The 21227-nt window shown below is 52.0% G+C and overlaps 1 protein-coding gene across 30 annotated transcripts in view; it reads right to left on the reverse strand.

Annotated features, from left to right (window-relative positions):
* Positions 1-2511, reverse strand: part of LOC102947615 (zinc finger protein 543) — a 99330-nt gene extending 96819 nt beyond the window's left edge. For 8 of the 30 annotated variants that reach the window (XR_006286200.1, XR_006286198.1, XR_006286199.1 and 5 more), the window contains exons 1-2: positions 1734-2317; positions 73-161 (exon numbers count right to left, since the gene is read on the reverse strand). Coding sequence is in view for 27 of the 30 variants with exons in the window: in XM_043530603.1 (XP_043386538.1) it covers positions 73-161; positions 1734-2018 (374 nt within the window). In the remaining 3 variants the exon portion in view is untranslated. Of the gene's footprint in view, positions 1-72; positions 2337-2379 lie in introns of those variants that run through there. The other 22 variants (XM_043530594.1, XM_043530593.1, XM_043530591.1 and 19 more) reach the window with 16 other exon arrangements.
* Between the last annotated feature and the right edge of the window lie 18716 nt (positions 2512-21227).

Below are 21227 nucleotides of genomic sequence, written 5' to 3' on the forward strand. Positions count from 1 at the left end.
CCAACCTCCTCTGTATTTACTACCCTCCTCCCTCCAACAGGGACCCACCAGCAACTCCCTGATAATCCCTACCTCAACTGGCTCCACTGCAGCCATTTCCCTTCCCTGGTCCCTGGAAGAACAGAAAAACCTGGCAGAAAACATGGATATTGCGCTGCAGCCTGTTAGGGCAAAAAGGACAATTGGGGACATGTCAGAACAGGAAATAATTTCACAGCACAACTCTCCGCAGGCTCTTTCCCTGCACACTGATGTTCTAGACTGTCCTGCATCTAACAGAAAAATTCAAAACTAGGGCTGTCAATTAATCGCAGTTAACTTTTGCAATTTGTTTCAGTTAACTGCGATTAATCAGAGTTTTAATCGCACTGTTAAACAATACCAATCTAAATTTATTGGAAATATTTTTGGATGTTTTTCTACATTCTCAAATATATTGATTTCTATTACAACAGAGAATTCAAAGTGTACAGTGCTCACTTTATATTATTTTTCTTACAAATATTTGCACTGTAGAAAAGATAAAATACTGTAATGTGATCGCTTTATCATGAAAGTGCAACTTACAAATGCAGATTTTCTGTTGTTACATAACTGCACTCAAAAACACAACAGTGTAAAAATTTAGCGCCTACAAGTCCACTCAGTCCTACTTCTTGTTCAGCCAATCGCTAAGACAAACAAGTTTGTTTACATTTACTGGCGATAATGCTCCCGCTTCTTATGTACAATGTCACCTGAAAGTGAGAACAGGCATTCACATGGCCCTTTTGTAGCCAGCACTGCAAAATATTTATGTGCCAGCTATGCTAACATCCATATTCCCCTTCATGCTTCAGCCATCATTCCAGAGGACATGTCTCCATGATGACGATGGTCATTAAAAAATAATGTGTTAATTAAATTTGAGACTGAAGATCTTGAGGGAGAACATTATGTCTCCTGCTCCATGGTTTTATCTGCATTCTGCCATATATTTCATTTTATAGCAGTCTCGGATGATGACCCAGCATATGTTGTTCATTTTAAGAATATTTATACTACGGAGTTGATAAAATGCAAAGAAGGTACTAATGTGAGATTTCTAAAGATAGCTACAGCACTTGACCAAGGTGTAAGAATCTGAAGTGCCATCCGAAATCTGAGAAGGCCGAGGTGTGGAACATGTGGTCAGAAGTTCTAAAGGAGCAACACTGATGCAGACGCTACAGAACCCGAACCACTAGACAAGAAAATCAATCTTCTGATGGCGGCATCTGACTCAGATGATGGAAATGAACATACGTCACTCCGCACTGCTTTGGATTATTATCGAGCAGTACCCATCATCAGCATGGAAGCATGTCCCTGGCTGGCCTGGCCTCTGAGTGCCAGAAACTGGAAGCCCCCCCCCCCCCCCCCCGCCCTTTTGGGAAGGTGTGTCTCAGGGCTTTGCAAGCTGCTGCACCCATTAAAACCCATCCCAGTTAGGAAATGACTCAGGGCAACAATTTCCTATATAAACAAAGAAAGTTTGCTGCACATCAAATGGGTGGGAAAATATCCCAAATCTGAGATTTTAAATTGAACTAGAGAGAAAAGGGGAGAAATCAACACGAATTTTACATCCATTGGTGACAATCAGGGAGAGAAATCAGAGAAAAAGGGGGTAAACCTGAAAAAGAAAACAGAGAAAGGGTCAATAATTGCTCCGTCAGCACCGCCCCTTCATGGCTGAATTGCCGCCTTCACACCTGAAAGGAAACGTCCTTTCTTTGACTCCTGTCCCTGGGCGCTGGGTGGCTGGGGTGCAGGGGGAGGCAGGCAGTGACCCCAGGAAGCTGATTTGAGGCTGGCACAGGGCACCCCAGGAGCGAAGCTAAACCAGCCCCTAGGCTCAGCGGTGGGGGGACGGTGACCAGACCTCTGTCCCGATTTTTAGTTCTTTGTCCCTGGACGCCATTTGTCCCGGTATTGCCGCACTGGCCGCTCCGGCTGCTTTTTTCTTTTTTTTTCTTTTTTTTTTTGTTTCCCCCCATGTGTCCCGATATTTGGGCCGTCTCACCGGGTAACCCTAGGGGGGGGGAGCACGTTACAAACTGGTGCTGGGGGAGGCAGGACACGGGGAGGGGGAAGAAGAAGCCCGGGCCAGGTCCCTGTGTGGGCAGGGGGGCGGTCGGACCGGGGGGGGCAGGACGCGGGCGGGGCAGGTCGGACCCCAGGACTGAGGCTCCCCCCGCCCAGCGAGCAGCCCCTGCCCCCGCTCCCCGGCTCCCCACAGCGCAGACTGCCCGGACCAGGCTCCAGTTCGCCTCAAAAAGCGGAAGGAGCCCGGGAGGCTTCGGGGGGGCGAGTCTGAGAGGCGCCGGCTGCGGGAGAGGCGCGGAGCCAGGCCCTTACCTGAGCGAGGGAACGCGGAAGCGCCGCCCAGGGCAGCCTGGGAGATGTAGTTCCTGACTCTCTTGGGAGCGGAAGTGACGTTAGGCGGGGGGTGACGAGAAGGGCTGAGAGTTCGTGAGGGCCGTTGGAGCCTCTCCCAGGACCGGGGAAGAGTTTTGTGCAGCTCGGGAGCTTGTCTCCCCCGCCCACAGACGCTGGTCCAGTGAAAGATGTGACCTCGCCCCACCTTGTTTCCCGGCTCCGGGCATGCGCAAATTCGGGGGAGTCCCGCGTGCGCAGATGGGGGGGGGAGGGAAGAGTCTCGCATGCGCAGATGGCGGGGAAGGGAGACTCCTGCAACCGCAGAGGCAGAAGTCACAGAACTCATTGCCCAGAGCACCTGGGGCTCCCCCAGGAATCCCCCCTCAGTCTTTAGGCTCAGGCAGCCCCGCCTGGGGGCTGGGAGCCGTGCGGGTGCTGGGGAGGCAGGAGTCCGGGCCAACAAAGGAAGGACTAAGGGTACGTCTGCCGTACGAAATTATTTCGAAATTATTCTATTTGAATTTTCGGAAGCTATTTTATACATTCGGTCTCCTGTGTCCCCACTGAAGCACGTGAATTCGGCGGATTGCGTCCACAGTACCAAGGCTAGCATTGAATGTCGGAGCGGTGCACTGTGGGTAGCTATCCCACAGTTCCCGCAGTCCCCGCCGCCCACTGGAATTCTGGGTTACGCTCCCAGTGCATGATGGGCCAAAAACATTCTCGCGGGTGTTTCTGGGTGTGTGTCATCAGAAAGCTGCGGCAGACAATCGTTTCGTGCTTTTTTGGTGTGCAGACGCCATACTGCTTTCAGGAGATGGTGCACCGCTGCTCTCCTGCTACTATGAATCCACCTCTCATTTCCTCTCATCTTCCTATGTAATCTCTAGTATCTACTCTTTCTCTTCCTCATCGAACGCTTCCGCTGCCAACTCTGCTCGGCCATCGTGAACCGAGCAGCACAGCTTCCGCCACCAACTCTGCTCTCCGGCTATTGCCACGCTTCCGAGCTTCTCCATGTTGTCTGTCCTGGGCTCCCACCTCCGTGAAAGCCACAGAAGACAACCATTTTCAGCGGTTGTTCGGCTACCGTGAACCGAACAGCACAGCTTCCGCCGCCAACTCTGCTCTCCGGCTATTGCCACCCTTCCGAGCTTCTCCATGTAGTCTGTCCTGGGCTCCCACCTCCGTGAAAGCCACAAAAGACAACCATTTTCAGCCTTTGTTCAGCTACCGTGAACCAAACAGCACAGCTTCCGCTGCCACTCTGCTCTCCTACATTTCATGCCCTTTTTCCAGGATTACCCGTGCAGGTGCCATAGCCATGGACCCCGATCAGATCTCCGCTGCAGTTTTGACCATTGTAAATACCTCGCGCATTATCCAGCAGTATGTGCAGTACCTGCAAAACCGGGCGAGGAAGCGACGACAGCGATTACTATCCTGATGAGGACATGGACACAGACGGCACGGCATGTGGCGACTGGGAGATCATGGGCCAGGTTCATGCCGTGGAACAAGCATGGGCCCGGGAAACAAGCACAGACTGGTGGGTCTGCATAGTGTTGCAGGTTTGGGATGATTTCCAGTGGCTGAGAAACTTTCATATGCGTAGGGCCACTTTCATGGAACTTTGTGACTTGCTGTCCCCTGCCCTGAAGTGCAAATACACCAAAATGAGATCAGCCCTCACAGTTGAGAAGTGAGTGGCCATAGCCCTGTGGAAGCTTGCAATGCCCAACAGCTACCAGTCAGTCGGGAATCAGTTTGGAGTGGGGAAATCTACTGTGGGGGCTGCTGTGCTGCAAGTAACCAACGCAATCATTGACCAGCTGCTATCAAGGGTAGTGACTTTAGGAAATGTGCAGACCACTATGGATGGCTTTAATCCGCTGGGGTTCCCTAACTGCGGTGGGGCGATAGACGGAACTCATATCCCTATCTTGGCCCCAGACCACCGGGGCTGCCAGTACATAAACCGCAAGGGGTACTTTTCCATGGTGCTGCAAGCACTGGTGGATCACAAGGGACGTTTCATCGACATCAACGTGGGATGGCCAGGTAAGGTGCATGACGCTCGCATCTTCAGGAACTCTGGTCTGTTTGAACAGCTGCAGGAAGGAACTTACTTCCCAGACCAGAAAATTATTATTGGGGATGTTGAAATGCCTATAGTTATCCTCGGGGACCCAGCCTACCCCTTAATGCCAAGGCTCGTGAAGCTGTACATAGGTAACCTGGACAGTAGTAAGGAGCAGTTCAACTATATTTTAAAGAATCCTTATTGAGGTTACAGGGAAAAACCATCCCGATGTGTAGAAAGAATAGTAAATATGGCAGGCGACCAGCTTGGCTTAACAGTGAAATCCTTGCTGCTCTTAAATACAAAAAAGAAGCTTACAAGAAGTGGAAGATTGGACAAATGACCAGGGATGAGTATAAAAATATTGCTCGGGCTTGCAGGACTGAAATCAGGAAGGCCAAATCACACCTGGAGTTGCAGCTAGCAAGAGATGTTAAGAGTAACAAGAAGGGTTTCTTCAGGTATGTTAGCAACAAGAAGAAAGTCAAGGAAAGTGTGGGCCCCTTACTGAATGAGGCAGGCAACCTAGTGACAGAGGATGTGGGAAAAGCTAATGTACTCAATGCTTTTTTTGCCTCTATCTTCACAAACAAGGCCAGCTCCCAGACTGCTGCACTGGGCAGCACAGCATGAGGAGGAGGTGACGAGCACTCTGTGAAGAAAGAAGTGGTTCGGGACTATTTAGAAAAGCTGGACGAGCACAAGTCCATGGAGCCGGATGCGCTGCATCCGAGAGTGCTAAAGGAGTTGGCGGATGTGATTGCAGAGCCATTGGCCATTATCTTTGAAAACTCATGGCCATCGGGGGAAGTCCTGGACGACTGGAAAAAGGCTAATGTTGTGCCCATCTTTAAAAAAGGGAAGAAGAAAGATCCTGGGAACTACAGGCCAGTCAGCCTCACCTCAGTCCCTGGAAAAATCATGGAGCAGGTCCTCAAGGAATCAATTCTGAAGCACTTAGAGGAGAGGAAAGTGATCAGGAACAGTCAGCATGGATTCACCAAGGGCAAGTCATGCCTGACTAATCTAATTGCCTTCTATGACGAGATAAGTGGCTCTGTGGATGAGGGGAAAGCAATGGACGTGTTATTCCTTGACTTTAGCAAAGCTTTTGACAGGGTCTCCCACAGTATTCTTGCCAGCAAGTTAATGAAGTATGGGTTGGATGAATGGACTATAAGGTGGATAGAAAGTTGGCTAGACTGTCGGGCTCAACGGGTAGTGATCAATGCGTCCATGTCTAGTTGGCAGCCGGTATCAAGTGGAGTGCCCCAAGGGTCGGTCCTCGGGCAGGTTTTGTTTAATATCTTCATAAATGATCTGGAGGATGGCGTGGATTCCACCCTCAGCAAGTTTGCAGATGACACTAAACTCGGAGGTGAGGTAGATACTCTGGAGGGTAGGGATAGGATACAGAGGGCCCTCAACAAATTAGAGGATTGGGCCAAAAGAAATCTGATGAGGTTCAACAAGGACAAGTGCAGAGTCCTGCACTTAGGACGGAAGAATCCAATGCACCGCTACAGACTAGGGACCGAATGGCTAGGCAGCAGTTCTGCAGAAAAGGACCTAGGGGTTACAGTGGATGAGAAGCTGGATATGAGTCAACAGTGTGCCCTTGTTGCCAAGAAGGCCAGTAGCATTTTGGGCTGTATAAATAGGGGCATTGCCAGCAGATGGAGGGACGTGATCATTCCCCTCTATTTGACATTGGTGAGGCCTCATCTGGAGTACTGTGTCCAGTTTTGGGCCCCACGCTAGAAGAAGGATGTGGAAAAATTGGAAAGAGTCCAGCGGAGGGCAACAAAAATGATTAGGGGACTGGAACACATGACTTATGAGGAGAGGCTTATGGGATTGTTCAGTCTGCGGAAGAGAAGAATGAGGGGGGATTTAATAGCCGCTTTCAACTACCTGAAAGGGGGTTCCAAAGAGGATGGATCTAGACTGTTCTCAATGATCTCAAGTTGCAGTGGGGAAGGTTTCGGTTGGATATTAGGAAAAACTTTTTCACTAAGAGGGTGGTGAAACACTGGAATGCGTTACCTAGGGAGGTGGTGGAATCTCCTTCCTTTGAGGTTTTTAAGATCAGGCTTGACAAAGCCCTGGCTGGGATGATTTAGTTGGGGATTGGTCCTGCTTTGAGCAGAGGGTTGGACTAGATAACCTCCTGAGATCCCTTCCAACCCTGATATTCTATGATTCTATGGTGCAGAGAGAGAGTCAGCCTGGGACCCCCCCCCCCAAAGGGGGAATGTGGAGAACCCTCTCTCAAGGGGAACAACCGGCATCAGGACCAACTGACTGGCTTGAGGGGACCAACGGAACATGACTTGTTATTACTGTGGACAGAGAGGCCACATACAGACCCAGTGCCCGAAGGTCAAGGACGAACTAAGCAAATTGAACCCTCACAGGGTTAACTGGTTAGGGACACAGCTGGAGGGAGGGCAGGCTTCCCAGGCAGGGGGGACTGGCAGCTTACCAGCTGCTCAGGAGGGAGGAGTTTCCCAGACCAGCTCCTCTGGAGGGCTGGATGCTCCAGACTCACGGTTCTCAGTTTACAGGGTGGGCGCAGGGCTGTCCCTGCGGAGCGAGTGCCTTGTTCCCCTGGAGGTGGATGGGAGGAAGGTCAATGGATTCTGGGACATGGGCCCGACCCAAGGTGGTGGCCCAAGATCGGGTGGTGCCTGATACCTATCTGACCCTGACAGGTATGGGCGGGACCCCATTCAAGGTGCCCATGGCGAGGGTACATCTGAAATGGGGGGGGCCAATGACGGCCCCAAGGACATGGGGGGTGCACCATCATTTGCCCACTGAGGTGTTGATAGGGGGTGATCTAGAGGATTGGCCAAGCAACCCCTAGAACGCTCTAGTCGTGACCCATAGCCAGAGCTGGCGAGGGCACTATGCCCTGACATTGGGGTGGGTACCTCACCGGAGGCGCAGTACCCTACCCTGGTGGGGAGGGAGCACCCAGGGACAAGGCTCATAGGGGCTGCGGGTTCAGACCCAGCCAGTGAAAGGGAGCAGGTCCCCATCCCTTTTCTAGCCACTGAGTTCCAGGCCGAGTTGCAGAAAGATCCCTCCTTGCAGAAGCTAAGGGACCTGGCTGGCCTTAGTGCGGCACAGACCCTGGGGAAAGGCTGCCAGGAGAGGTTCCTGTGAGAGAAGGAATTCCTGTACTGAGAATCGGCTCCGCCAGGGCAAGTGGAGTTGTGGGGGATCCGGAGGCAGCTGGTGGTCCCCCAGAAGTATCGCTGCAAGCTCCTGTACCTGGCCCATGACATCCCTTACTCAGGACACCAGGGAATCCGGCACACCAGGCAGAGGCTGCTACAGAACTTTTACTGGCCTGGGGTCTTTACCACTGTCCAACAGTATTGCAGATCCTGAGACCCCTGTCAGAGGGTGGGAAAGGCCCGGGACAAGGGGAAAGTGGCTTTGAGACCTTTGCCCATCATAGAGGAGCCTTTTCAGAAGGTGGCTGTGGACATAGTGGGGCCTCTCAGCAAGACGACCTGGTCGAGGAAGAAATACATTCTAGTGGTGATAGATTTCGCTACCTGTTATCCGGAGGCAGTGGCCTTGTCGTCTATCGAAGCAGTCACAGTGGCAGAGGCACTGCTGACCATCTTCAGCCAAGTGGGGTTCCCCAAGGAAGTCTTGACAGACCAAGGATCCAACTTCATGTCAGCCCTGCTCCGGTGCTAGTGGGAGAAATGTGGGGTCCGGCACATCTGGGCCTCAGCATGTCACCCCTAGTCTAATGGGCTGGTGGAAAGGTTCAATGGAATTCTAAAGATGATGCTGAAAACCTTTATCAACCAGCACCCGCAGGATTGGGACAAGTACTTACCTCACCTGCTGTTCACATACAGGGAAGTGCCCCAGGAGTCCACTCGGTTTTCACCTTTTTGAACTGTTATATGGAAGAAGGATAAGTGGGCCCTGGACCTGATAAGAGACGAATGGAAGGGGAAGGCCACTCCCAATGGAGAATTAGTGGTGGAGAATGTCTTGACCTTCCAAGAAAGACTTGCTGAGCTCATGGGCTTGGCCAAGGAGAATCTGGCCAGAGCCCAGAGAAAACAGAAGGTCTGGTATGACCGCACAGCGTGGGCCCGCGCCTACACCACCGGAGATGAGGTGATTGTTTTTTCTCACAGGGATGAGAACCAACTACAAGCTGCCAGGGAAGGGCCTTTCAAGGTTGTCAAGCAACTAAATGAGGTAAACTATGTGGTGGAACTGTCTAACCAGACATACCGCCACTGAGAGTACCAGGTTAATATGATGAAGCCATATTATGACAGGGGGAATGTGGTGTTGGCTGTGTGGGCATTGGAAGGAGCAGGGAGATGACCCTTTAGTAGATCTATTCCCTGAGACAGGAGCTGGCTCCTTCCTGGAAACAATTCTCCCCTCTGATCAGTTAACCCCTGCCCAGCAAGCTGAGATCAGAGGGGTGCTGCATTTGTACTCACAGCTGTTTTCCAACCAGCCTGGACTCGCTAATCTGACTGTCCACCAGGTGGAGACAGGATTGCATCCCCCTATAAGATGCTCCGCCTTCCGAGTCACAGGGAAAACTGATCAGGACCTGGAAAGAGAGGTCAGTGACATGCTGGCTTTGGGGGTGATCCACCCATCTTCCAGTCCTTGGGCCTCGCCTGTGGTGCTGGTCCCCAAAAAGGATGGGTCGATCCGGTTCTGTGTGAACTATTGGAAGCTTAATGCAATCACCGTGTCTGATGCCTACCCCATGCCCAGGCCTGATGAGCTCCTAGACAAGCCAGGAGGAGCTCGCTACCTTATCACTATGTAGGGTTACCAGATAGCAACTGTGAAAAAACGGGACAGGAGTGCAGGGGGTAACAGGCGCTTATATAAGAAAAAGTCCCCAAAAAAGGGACTGTCCTTTTAAAAACGGGACATCTGGTCACCCTACCACTATGGATCTTACAAAGGGCTACTGGCAAGTGCCATTGGATGCAGATGTCAGGCTGAAATCTGCCTTTATCACCCCTCTGGGGCTCTATGAGTTCCTGACCCTGCCTTTCGGCCTCAAGGGAGCACTAGCCACCTTTCAGCATCTGGTGGATCAGCTACTGAGGGGGATGGAGAGTTTTGCCATGGCATACATTGATGACATCTTTGTCTTTAGCTAGACCTGGGAGGACCATGTGTCCCAGGTTAGACAAGTGCTGGACCGACTCCAGGAGGCTGGGCTGACCATAAAAGCTGAGAAGTGCAAGGTGGGGATGGCTGAAGTGTCCTACCTGGGCCACCGCGTGGGGAGCAGCTACCTAAAGCCGGAACCAGCCAAGATGGAGGCAATCAGAGACTGGCCCGCTCCCCAAACCAAAAAGCATGTACAGGTCTTTATTGGGATGGTGGGGTATTATCGAAGATTTGTGCCACGCTTTAGCTCCATAGCCACCCCCATCACTGAGCTATGCAAGAAGGAAAAGCCGAACAAGGTGGTCTGGACCAAGCAGTGCCAGAGGGCTCTCTGTGCACTGAAGGAGGCTTTGGTCAGTGGCCCAGTTGTGGTAAACCCAGACTTTGACAAGCCCTTTATGGTGTTCACCAACACCACAGACATGGGGCTGGGTGCAGTGTTAATGCAGGTTGATGAAAAGGGGGGAAGACACCACACTGTGTACTTGAGCAAGAAGTTGTTACCTCAGGAGCAAAACTACGCGGCCATAGAGATGGGAATGCCTGGCCATGGTATGGGCCTTTAAGAAACTCCAGCCCCATCTATTTGTTTGATACTTCACTGTGTACACTGACCACTCTCCCCTGACCTGGCTACACCAGATGAAAGGAACCAACACCAAGCTCCTGAGGTGGAGCCTCCCCCTCCAGGATTACGATATGGGGGTGGTCCATGTGAAGGGGAGTGCCAACGTGATAGCTGATGCATTGTCCCGGAGATGGGGGCCTGAACTTCCCCAGGTCACTGGTTAGAGTTAGAGACTCAGTTCAGTCTCTATGCGCGGAGAGATGTGATGGAGTAGGGAGTATTAACCTGATAATGTTGCATGGGAGTTTTACTAGTTTACTGTCTGCATTAATACTAGATGGTGGTGGGATATAAGGGTGTGACTTCACTTGAGGGATGATACTTGATGGCCAGCATGTAACCTGAGCCCAGGAGGGGGTTGGGGCCAGGTGACACCTTCTGCCAGGTAAACTGGACACAGGCTGGAGGAGGAGCCAGGGGTGTGTGGCTGAGTGAGACTGCTGGAGAGGGGTTCAGTTTGGAGCTGGCTGGAGAAACGAAGGGAGGCCCAGAACCAGAGTCTGGGCTCCCTACCCCCAGGACCATCCTTACCCTTACGCCAATTATGCAGCTGTGTGCTACTCCGGCAGCCAGCCCGATACCCCGTCCGGCTGAGTTGACAGGAAAGCTGCTACTGCCCCTGCCCCGCCTTTTCCCACCCCTGCTCCACCCCAGCACTGCCCCTAAGAACATAAGAATGGCCATACTGGGTCAGAGCCAAGGTCCACAGAATCATAGAATACCAGGGTTGGAAGGGACCTCAGGAGGTCATCTAGTCCAATCCCCTGCTCAAAGCAGGACCAATCCCCACCTAAATCATCCCAGCTAGGGCTTTGTCAACCCTGACCTTAAAAACTTCAAAGGAAGGTGTCAAGGTTCCTTCCCCACTCTGAACTCAAGGGTACAGATGTGGGGACCTGCATGAAAACCTCCTAAGCTTACTTTTACCAGCTTAGGTTAAAACTTCCCCAACGTACAAACTATTTTACCCTTTGCCCTTGGACTTCCACTGCCACCACCAAACATTTATCTGGGTTTATTTTTATTAGAAAAGTGTCATTTGGAAATGTCTTTCCCCCCCAAATCCTCCCAACCCTTGCACCCCACTTCCTGGGGAGGGTTTGGTAAAAATCCTCACCAATTTGCATAGGTGACCACAGACCCAAACCCTTGGATCTTAAGAACAATGAAAAAGCATTCAGTTTTCTTACAAGAAGACTTTTAATAGAAGTAAAAAAGAATCACCTCTGTAAAATCAGGAGGGTAAATACCTTACAGGGTAATTAGATTCAAAACATAGAGAATCCCTCTAGGCAAAACCTTAAGTTACAAAAAAGACACACAGACAGGAATATTCATTCTATTCAGCTCAGCTTAATTTTCTCAGCCATTTAAAGAAATCATAATCTAACGCATATCTAGCTAGATTACTTACTAAGTTCTAAGACTCCATTCCTGTTCTGTCCCCGGCAAAAACATCACACAGACCGACACAGACCCTTTGTTTTTCTCCCTCCTACCAGCTTTTGAAAGTATCTTGTCTCCTCATTGGTCATTTTGGTCAGGTGCCAGCGAGGTTACCTTTAGCTTCTTAACCCTTTACAGGTGAAAGGATTTTCCTCTGGCCAGGAGGGATTTTAAAGGTGATTACCCTTCCCTTTATATTTATGACAGAAGGAGATTCCACCACCTCCCTCGGTAACCCATTCCAATGCTTCACCATCCTCCTAGTGAAAAAGTTTTTCCTAACATCCAACCTAAACCTCCCCCACTGCAACTTGAGATCATTCCTCCTCGTTCTGTCATCTGCTACCACTGAGAACAGTCTAGAGCCATCCTCTTTGGAACCCCCTTTCAGGTAGTTGAAAGCGGCTATCAAACCCCCCTCATTCTTCTCTTCCGCAGACTGAACAATCCCAGTTCCCTCAGCCTCTCCTCATAAGTCATGTGTTCCAGTCCCCTAATCATTTTTGTTGCCCTCCGCTGGACGTTTTCCAATTTTTTCACATCCTTCTTGTACTGTGGGGTGCAAAACTGGACACAGTACTCCAGATGAGGCCTCACCAATGTCGAATAGAGCGGAACGATCAAGTCCCTCGATCTGCTGGCAATGCCCCTACTTATACAGCTCAAAATGCCACTGGCCTTCTTGGCAACAAGGGCACACTGTTGACTCATATCCAGCTTCTCATCCACTGTAATCCCTAGGTCCTTTTCTGCAGAACTGCTGCCTAGCCATTCGGTCCCTAGTCTGTAGCAGTGCATGGGATTCTTCCATTCTCAGTGCAGGACTCGGCACTTGTCCTTGTTGAACCTCATCAGATTTCTTTTGGCCCAATCCTCTAATTTGTCTAGGTCCCTCTGTATCCTATCCCTACCCTCCAGCATATCTGCCTCTCCTCCCAGTTTAGTGTCAGTTTAGTGTCCCATCCAGCCCAGTGTCCTGTCTACCGACAGTGGCCAATGCCAGGTGCCCCAGAGGGAGCGAACCTAACAGGTAATGATCAAGTAATCTCTCTCCTGCCATCCATCACCACCCTCTGACAAACAGCGGCTAGGGACAACATTCCTTACCCATCCTGGCTAATAGCCATTAATGGACTTAAACTCCATGAATTTATCTAGTTCTCTTTTAAACCCTGTTATAGTCCTAGCCTTCACAACCTCCTCAGGCAAGGAGTTCCACGGGTTGACTGTGTGCTATGTGAAGAAGAACTTCCTTTTATTTGTTTTAAACCTGCTGCCCATTAATTTAATTTGGTGGCCCCTAGTTCTTATATTATGGGAACAAGTAAATAACTTTTCCTTATTTACTTTCTCCACACCACTCACGATTTTATACACCTCTATCATATCCCCCCTTTGTCGCCTCTTTTCCAAGTTTAAAAGTCCTAGCCTCTTTAATCTCTCCTCTTACGGGATCTGTTCCAAACCCCTAATCATTTTAGTTGCCCTTCTCTGAACTTTTTCTAATGCCAGTATATCTTTTTTGAGACGAGGAGATCACATCTGTATGCAGTATTCAAGATGTGGGCGTTCCATGGATTTATATAAGGGCAATAAGATATTCTCCATCTTATTCTCTATCCCTTTTTTAATGATTCCTAACATCCTGTTTGCACCCCACAGTACAAGAACTATCCACAATAACTATCCTGCTCCGCCCCAGCCCTGCCCTAGACCCTGAGCTACGTCCTGGAGGACTGCAGCTGGGGTCGGGTGCGCCCTGTACTCACTGGGCGGCGGGACGTGTAGTGATCCGACCCCAGGCCACTCCACTCCACCGGCTCCCAGCTGCGCCGCCAGTGAGTGCTGGAGGGTGGTTCCCCCCGTCCCCCAAGTCCCAAGGCTGGGAGCCAGGGAAGCAGAGTGAAGTGCACTGGGGCCAGGTCACTCCACTTCCCACTGCCTCATGAGTGCAGGGTCGGGCCCGCCCTGCAATCACTGGGCTGCAGGAAGTGGAGCAACCCGACCCTAACCCGCTCTGCTCCACCGGCTTGTGCTGGGGGGCAGTTTCCCCCCTGCTCCTCAAGCCTGCTCCTGCCCCCCACAGACCTTGTGCACAGCCCCCCATGCCTGCGGAGGCCTGGGGCCATCCCCCACCATGGGGTGGGGGGGTGCACAGGGCACCACAATGTCTAGGGGCGCCTCTGCCTACCTCCCAAGATGGACCTGACTGAGGGGTTCTGTTCTCTGTACCTACAAGCTCTGCTTTAGACTATGTTCCTGTCATCTAATAAACCTGTTTTACTGGCTGGCTGAGAGTCCCGGTGAATCACAGGAAGAGGGGGTGTAGGGCCCTGATTCCCCCACACTCCGTGACAGATACACAGCCCAGATAGCAGCCGAGTAAGCTTCCACAAACTGTGCTGCCAGCATGTACCGAACTCCGCTCTAGGGCGGAGCGTGGGGCTCACTCTCCTGAGCTCATTCAGCTGTTAACCTCTCTGCCGAGGCTGCCAACTTGTGCCAGTGGGTGGCTTTGGGATGGGGACATCTGTCTGCTGGGATCTGGACTGGACCCACCAGATCTGGTTCCTACAAGCCACCATCTGATGAAAACAATTTTCAGTCCTTTCTAACCACAGTAAAAAGGGTAAGTAGGATGATGTGGGTAGTTATAGGCCTGTCAGTCTGACATCAATCCTAGATGAGATAATAGAGTGGCTGATATGGGACTCAGTTGGTAAAGGAGGGTAATTAATGTAAATTAACATGGATTCACGGAAAATAGGTCCTGTCAAACTAACTTCATATCTTTTTCTTTTCAATGAGATTAGAAGTTTAGCTGATGTAGATAATACTATTGATCATGGGTGGTGGGTGAAGCTTTCCCTTGGAGAGGCAAACCCCATGCCCCGCCTCTTCTGTCCGAGGCCACGTTTCTTCTTGTCGCTCTCAGGCCCCCCCATGGCCCTGGCTGGGAGAGCTGAGAGCTCAGTCGGAGCCCTGGCTGGGGGGGAGGAGAGGACTGAGAGCTCAGCCCTGGCCGGTGTTGAGCTCCCAGCCTGAAGTCTCTCTCCAGTTCCACTCCTTCCACCTGCAGCCCCGCCCACAGCTCCACCCTATTCCACCCCTTCCCCCACAGCCCCTCCTCTATTCCTCCCACTCCACCTCTTTCCCCCACCCCAGCCCTGGGACCAGAAAAGCTCTCTGCCCCACTTGTGGCCCTGGAGGGCAGCGGGAGTTCCTCCAGTCCCAGAGCTGTGACGGGGGGAGATTTTTCTGGGGGTCCAAATCTGCCACTCCCCCCAACAGCGTGAGATTTGGCTTAGCCTCCTCCAGCCTCCATTACATGCCACCTATGCTGCTGATATAATAGACTTCTGTAAGGTGTATGACTTGGTACTACACAATATTTTTATTAAAAACCCTAGAACTCTGTTTAATTAACATGGCACACATCAAATGGATTAAAAGCTGGTTAACTGATCTGTCTCAAAATGTAATTGTCAAGGGGGAATCATCACGGAGTGGGTGTGTTTCTAGTGGGATCTGTTCTTGCAGTGGTCACCTGGTCATAAGCCCAAACCTAGCTGTGCCATTGGAGATGTCCCAAGATGTTGCGATTTTGCTGCAAAAGCCTTTGTGACATCACTAGGAGGGCTGGGCGGTTAAGATGTATGTCTTGGCCTTTTAATAGGCATGGGTTTAAATCCCACTTCTGTAGTGCATGGCTCTCCTAGTTGGGAGCTGAAGGTTGGTGCTGTTTCTCCTTTGGTCTACCCTGGGACCTTACCGTATGAGTCAGCTGGCTACTGCCCCAAGTGACGATGTGCAGGAGGGACAAGTGTGTTGTCAAGGCACTTGATCACAAGGGGTTTGTCTGTTTCTTGTTTGCTATTTTTATTTTAAAGGGAGCAGGTGTCAAGTCCATAACCCAAGGAATCTCACGGGCCTGAGCTTAGGAGTTCCTGCTGAGTGGGTCATTTTTATCCTTGTTTGGCCTCCAGTGGTCAGAAGCTGGCAGTCCCATATGGGTCTGGTACAGATGTTGGGCACACACCTCAGTGCACGTCTAAGTGCAGACACAAGCGATGGAGTCGCAAGCCGAAGCACAGGCAAGGGCAGGAGGGGTTTCACCTTCCTGTGTTGCCATTCACTCTGTGTGATGACTTTACAGTCTCAGGCCTGCCTTGCACACAGCGTTGCAGCAGGTTACCTATGGTGTGATTTGAATCTGAGTTAGTGAAAGCTCTGAAGCCTTAGACGTGGACATTCTTACATCATTTGAAATCTGGTTTACGTCAGTTCAGCTTGCCTCTGTAAATATAGAGGTGCTATATACATATAAATATACCGGCAGCCCCCTTTGTTCTGTTCCACCCCTTTTCATGGCTTTGGCACAAGGCAGGAATCTTTTGTCTCTCTGGGTCCTCCATTCCTTCTAAACGGAAAAGGACCAGGTTTAAGATGGATTCCAGTACCAGGTGAAATGGTCACATGTCCTGTAAGACCCCAAGCCTTCATTCTTTCCGGCCTGACTTACAGGAAGGCTTACAAGTAAACAGAGCCATTTACAGCCAATTGTCCTAGTCAATGGGAGCTGTCAAGGTTCCTTCCCCACTCTGAACTCTAGGGTACAGATGTGAGGACCTGCATGCAAGACCCCCTAAGCTTATTCTTACCAGCTTAGGTTAAAAAAAAAACTTCCCCAAGGTACAAACTTTGCCTTGTCCTTGAACCCTATGCTGCCACCACCAAGCGTGTTAAACAAAGAACAGGGAAAGAGCCCACTTGGAGACATCTTCCCCCAAAATATCCCCCCCAACCCCTACACCCCCTTTCCTGGTGAGGGCTTGATAAGAATCCTCACCAATTTGTACAGGTGAACACAGACCCAAACCCTTGGATCTTAAGAACAATGAAAAAGCAATCAGGTTCTTAAAAGAAGAATTTTAATTGAAAAAAAAAGTAAAAGAATCACCTCTGCAAAAATCAGGATGGTCAATACCTTACAGGGTAATCAGATTCGAAACAGAGAGTCCCTCTAGGCAAAACCTTAAGTTACAAAAAGATACAAAACCAGAAATATATATTCCATTCAGCACAACTTATTTCATCAGCCATTTAAACAAAACAGAATTTAACACATATCCACTAGATTACTTATTAGCCCTTTACAGAAGTTCTGACCTGCATTCCTGCTCTGGTTCCGGCAAAAGCAACACACAGACAGAGAGAACCCTTTGTTCTTCCCCCCCCACCCCACAGCTTTGAAAGAATCTTGTTCCCCTCATTGGGCATTTTGTGTCAGGTGCCAGCAGGGTTACCTTAGCTTCTTAACCCTTTACAGGTGAAAGGATTTTGCCTCTAGCCAGGAGGGATTTTATAGCACTGTATACAGGAAGGTGGTTACCCTTCCCTTTATATTTATGGCAGGAGCCATCAAGATTCTAAACCATGATTAATGGCCACACTTTGCATAATTACAATAGGACTTCAGAGTAATACTTCATATTCCTAGCTTCAGATCCAAGAATGACACATTCATACAAATAGGATGAACACACTCAGTAGATTATAAGATTTGTAATGATACATTACTGGAGACCTTTTGCATGAAGCATATTCCAGTTATATTATATTCACAGTCATTAGCATATTTCCATAAAACATATGGAGTGCAATGTCACAAGGGGTTTGCACCAGTTTAACTAAACTGATTGCATTTAAACCCATGCAACTTGTGTGTTTAGATAAGCTCTAGAAACACAAATTCCCCTACAACAAGACTTGTCTAACTTCCTCCTTTGCTTCAAGTTAACTAGCTAATCCCTTTTTCCTGTTACCCACACACTCTAGGTCACCCTCACTGGTTAATTTAGCCACCCCCACCCTTTCCCAGTTCTAGGGCTCCAGGTGAAAGGGACACATCCTTAGTCAGTTCCTAGGACTCAGGGTGTAATCTTCTGCAGATTACAGGACCTAGGGTGACCAGATGAAATGAACAAAATATCAGGACACATGGAGGAAGCAAAAAACAAAAACATCACACCCAGAGGAGCGGCCACAGCCGCAATATTGGGACAAATGGAGTCCCAACCGTGCATCAGTCAGGGCACGGGACAAAGAACTAAAAATCAGGACAGTCCCGATTTTATCAGGACATCTGGTCACCCAAACAGGGCCTCTTCCTGGCAAAAGTGCCTGGGGCAAGGTGAGACTCACTGGTGCAGCGCCTCCTGCTGGTTGAGTGGGGAATTAGCTCTTTCAGCCCAAAGCACCCTCTGCAGGCTGGTGTCTTGCCTGCAGCTGGCCCCCATGTCCCTCTCAGACCCCAGTGCCCCTCTACATCAGGGTTCTGCCTCCAGCAGTAATCCACAATCTGGGTCTCCACACTCAGGGGAACTCCCAGCCCTCTATCACCACCTTGCCTCAGTGGCTACAGCCAGTCACCATCTAACCCCCCACTCACTGAGGCAGACGGCAGTCTGTAAAGCACTCATCACCAGCAAGGAAAGTTTGAACCTGCTGCCTCTTCCCAGGCTACCCCTCTCTAGCCCCAGTACCTTTCCTGGCCTTTAGCAAGGTCTGCCACCTGTGGGTTTTCCAGGCTGGAGCTCCCCACCTCCTCTGGCCTTCCCCCAGCCCTGCTCCACTCTAGGTACCCTGCTCAGCTCCCAGGCAGCCAGTCCTCCTCTCCCTACAGCTAGAGAGAGAGTCTGCCTGAGTTCCTGGCTCACAGCCCTTTTATAGGGCCAGCTGTGGCCTGATCGAGGCATGGCCCCAGCTGTGGCTGCTTCCAAATCAGCCTAGCCTTTTCTCTCAGGCCCAGCCCTCTCCCAGAGCCAGCTTTAACCCTTTCCGAGGCGGAGCGGGATGACCACTCCGCTACAGTGTCCTGGCCAGGCTCCAGAGGATGGCTCTGGAGTTCTTCCGGCCGGGGCTGCACTGGGTCTCTGCAGGGGCTTTGAGTCTTCCTCTGGAGGAGGGAGGACAGGGCCTGGTTTGCTTGCGCAGCCAGATCCATGTCTTCCGCCTCCAGGCCCTGCAGAGGCTCCTTTATAGTGCAGGTAGTCCGGCGTGGAGCACGTTGGCGCACGCCTTCCTGCGCTGCCTCCGAGGGCTCCGCTATGACCGGCAGCTCTTTTTTCTCCATCTGAGAGGCCTTCCACGAGACCTCTCCAAGCTGCCGGTCTTCTACCAGGACCTCCTCTGGACCTGGAAGCTTTTTTCGGTGACCAGGTCCTTTGTGGCCACCGAGGGAGCGGACCTTCTCGCGGAGCCCCTGCTACACAATCTCCGTGTGCAGGTGGCGGAATCTCCCGCGGTGTGTCGGAGGTTGGTCCTGGCAGAAACCACCAGAGTCAGAGACCTCCTGGACTACGACGGGGGGATTGGGTGATGCCCTGCGTGCTCGGACGACACATGGGGCTTTCCACCCTTCTGACCCCTAGGCGCGTACTCCGGGAGGTGAAGGCCGCCTTGTCACCCGATTCTCTTGCTTTCCTGCGGCGAGCCCTGCGAGAGGGCACTCCCCGCCCACCTCTCACCCCTGGCCCTCCAGACATTTTTCTCGGGCCCCTGTTCCGCGAGCCCCCCCGGCCTCCCTGCTCCCACACTCCGAGCCAGCTGCACACCCTGCAGCCGGTCCGGTTTCGAACCGCGCCCAGAAACCATCTATGCACGCTCGTGCTCCATACGTTACATTTCCTCACCCTCGTGTCCCACCCCGACACCAAATGGCGGGACTGTCTTCCACCTAAAGAGGGTGAGGAGCCCCGGTGGGCCAGCCTTTATTCCACCTTGGTCCCATGGCCCGCTGGGGACATTAGTTGGCGGCTCCTTCATGGAGCCGTGAGCACGGGCTTGCACCTGGAGCGGTTCACCCCTACACCTGAGGCCTGCCCCTTTTGCGGCATGAGGGAGAACCTGGCGCATGCCTATCTCGAATGCGCCAGGATGCAGCCCATATTCCGGCTCCTCCAGAACCTCTTGTTGAGGTTCTGGCTGCACTTTTCCCCACACTTGTTCCTTTTCGCATACCCTATCCGTGGCCCCACGAAGTCGCGAGACCTCCTCGTCAACCTCCTCCTGGCTCTGGCCAAAGTCTCCATCTACAATACCAGAAGGAGGATGTTGGACGAGGGGGTGTTCTGTGACTGTGGGGCCTATTTCCGTTCCTCCCTGGTTTCACGCATCTGGGCAGAGTTCCACTGGGCAGCGTCCGCTGGCTCCCTCGACAGCTTTGAGGAGCCGTGAGCGCTGTCCGGGGTTCTCTGCTCGGTGTCCTCATCCGGCATCCTTATTTTGAACCTTTGACCCTCACTCCCGTCCCTGTTTTTCATTAGTTGTCCCCCATAATCAGTTGGTCCCTGGGTCCAGTGGTCCCTCCCGCTAGGCTGGGGGAGGGGCCTTTAGCAGTGGGTGGGATTGCGCCCACCCACTTCTCAGGATTTTCCAATAAGACTCCGCTACAGTGCCTTACACAGTAATATCCTTAACCTCTATTTATTAACAATCACCAAGCCAATTACACACCTAAGCATACAGTACTATGCTCACCTAACCTGATCATGCAGGAGGACTTTCCGTGTTGGCCAGGCAAGGTCAGTCTCATCTGTGGGGGCGGTGCCTGTGGGTGAGGGCAGCATGCACCATGCAGAGCCTCGGGGCCAGACATGCTGGCTGCTTCCAGGAGCAACGCGGAGCCAGGGCAGGTAGGGAGCCTGTCTTAGCCCCGCTGCGCCGCTGACTGGGAGCTACCTGAGGTAAGCGCCGCCTAGACCGAACCCCCTCCTGCACTCCCTCCCAGAGCCCACACCCTTCCCCCCCCTCGCACCCCTGCCCCAGCCCTGAGCCCCCTCTCGCACCCAAACTCCCTCCTGGAGCCTGCATCCCAAACCCTGTCCTGCACCCCAACCCCATGCCCCAGCCCTGAGCCCCCTCCTGCACTCCAAACCCCTCGCCCCAGCCCCACCCCAGAGCCCACACCCCCAGCTGAAGCCCACTACTCCTCCCGCACCTCAACCCCCTGCCCCAGCCCTGAGCCCGCTCCTGCACTCCAAACCCCTCGCCCCAGTCCAGAGCCACCGCCTGCACCCTGAACCCTTCATATCTGGCCCCACCCCAGAGCCTGCACCCCCAGCTGGAGCCCTCGCCCCCTCCCATACGCCAACCCCCTACCCCCGCCCAGTGAAAGTGAATGAGGGTGGGGGAGAGCAAATGATGGAGGAGGGGGCTGGAGTGAGTGGGGGCGGGGCCTCAGAGAAGGGGCGAGGCGGGGGCAGGGCCCGGGTGTTGGCTGTGTGCAATTAGGAAGTTTCCAAGGCGCACTGTGGCTCCCGCCCTTAGCCTGAGCACCGGGCAGGTAGAGGCAGTGGAGGGCTGTGGTTGGACTTTAACAACAGCGACAACAGCGCCTGCCAGCTCAGCAAACTCTGCCTTCTTTCCCCAGAAGGGGCAGCTCCGCCTGCCTTTGATCCCGCTTAACAGGCTCTCAAACCA

This window comes from Chelonia mydas, chromosome 16 (assembly GCF_015237465.2).
Source record: "Chelonia mydas isolate rCheMyd1 chromosome 16, rCheMyd1.pri.v2, whole genome shotgun sequence".
NCBI classification, from domain to species: domain Eukaryota; kingdom Metazoa; phylum Chordata; order Testudines; family Cheloniidae; genus Chelonia; species Chelonia mydas.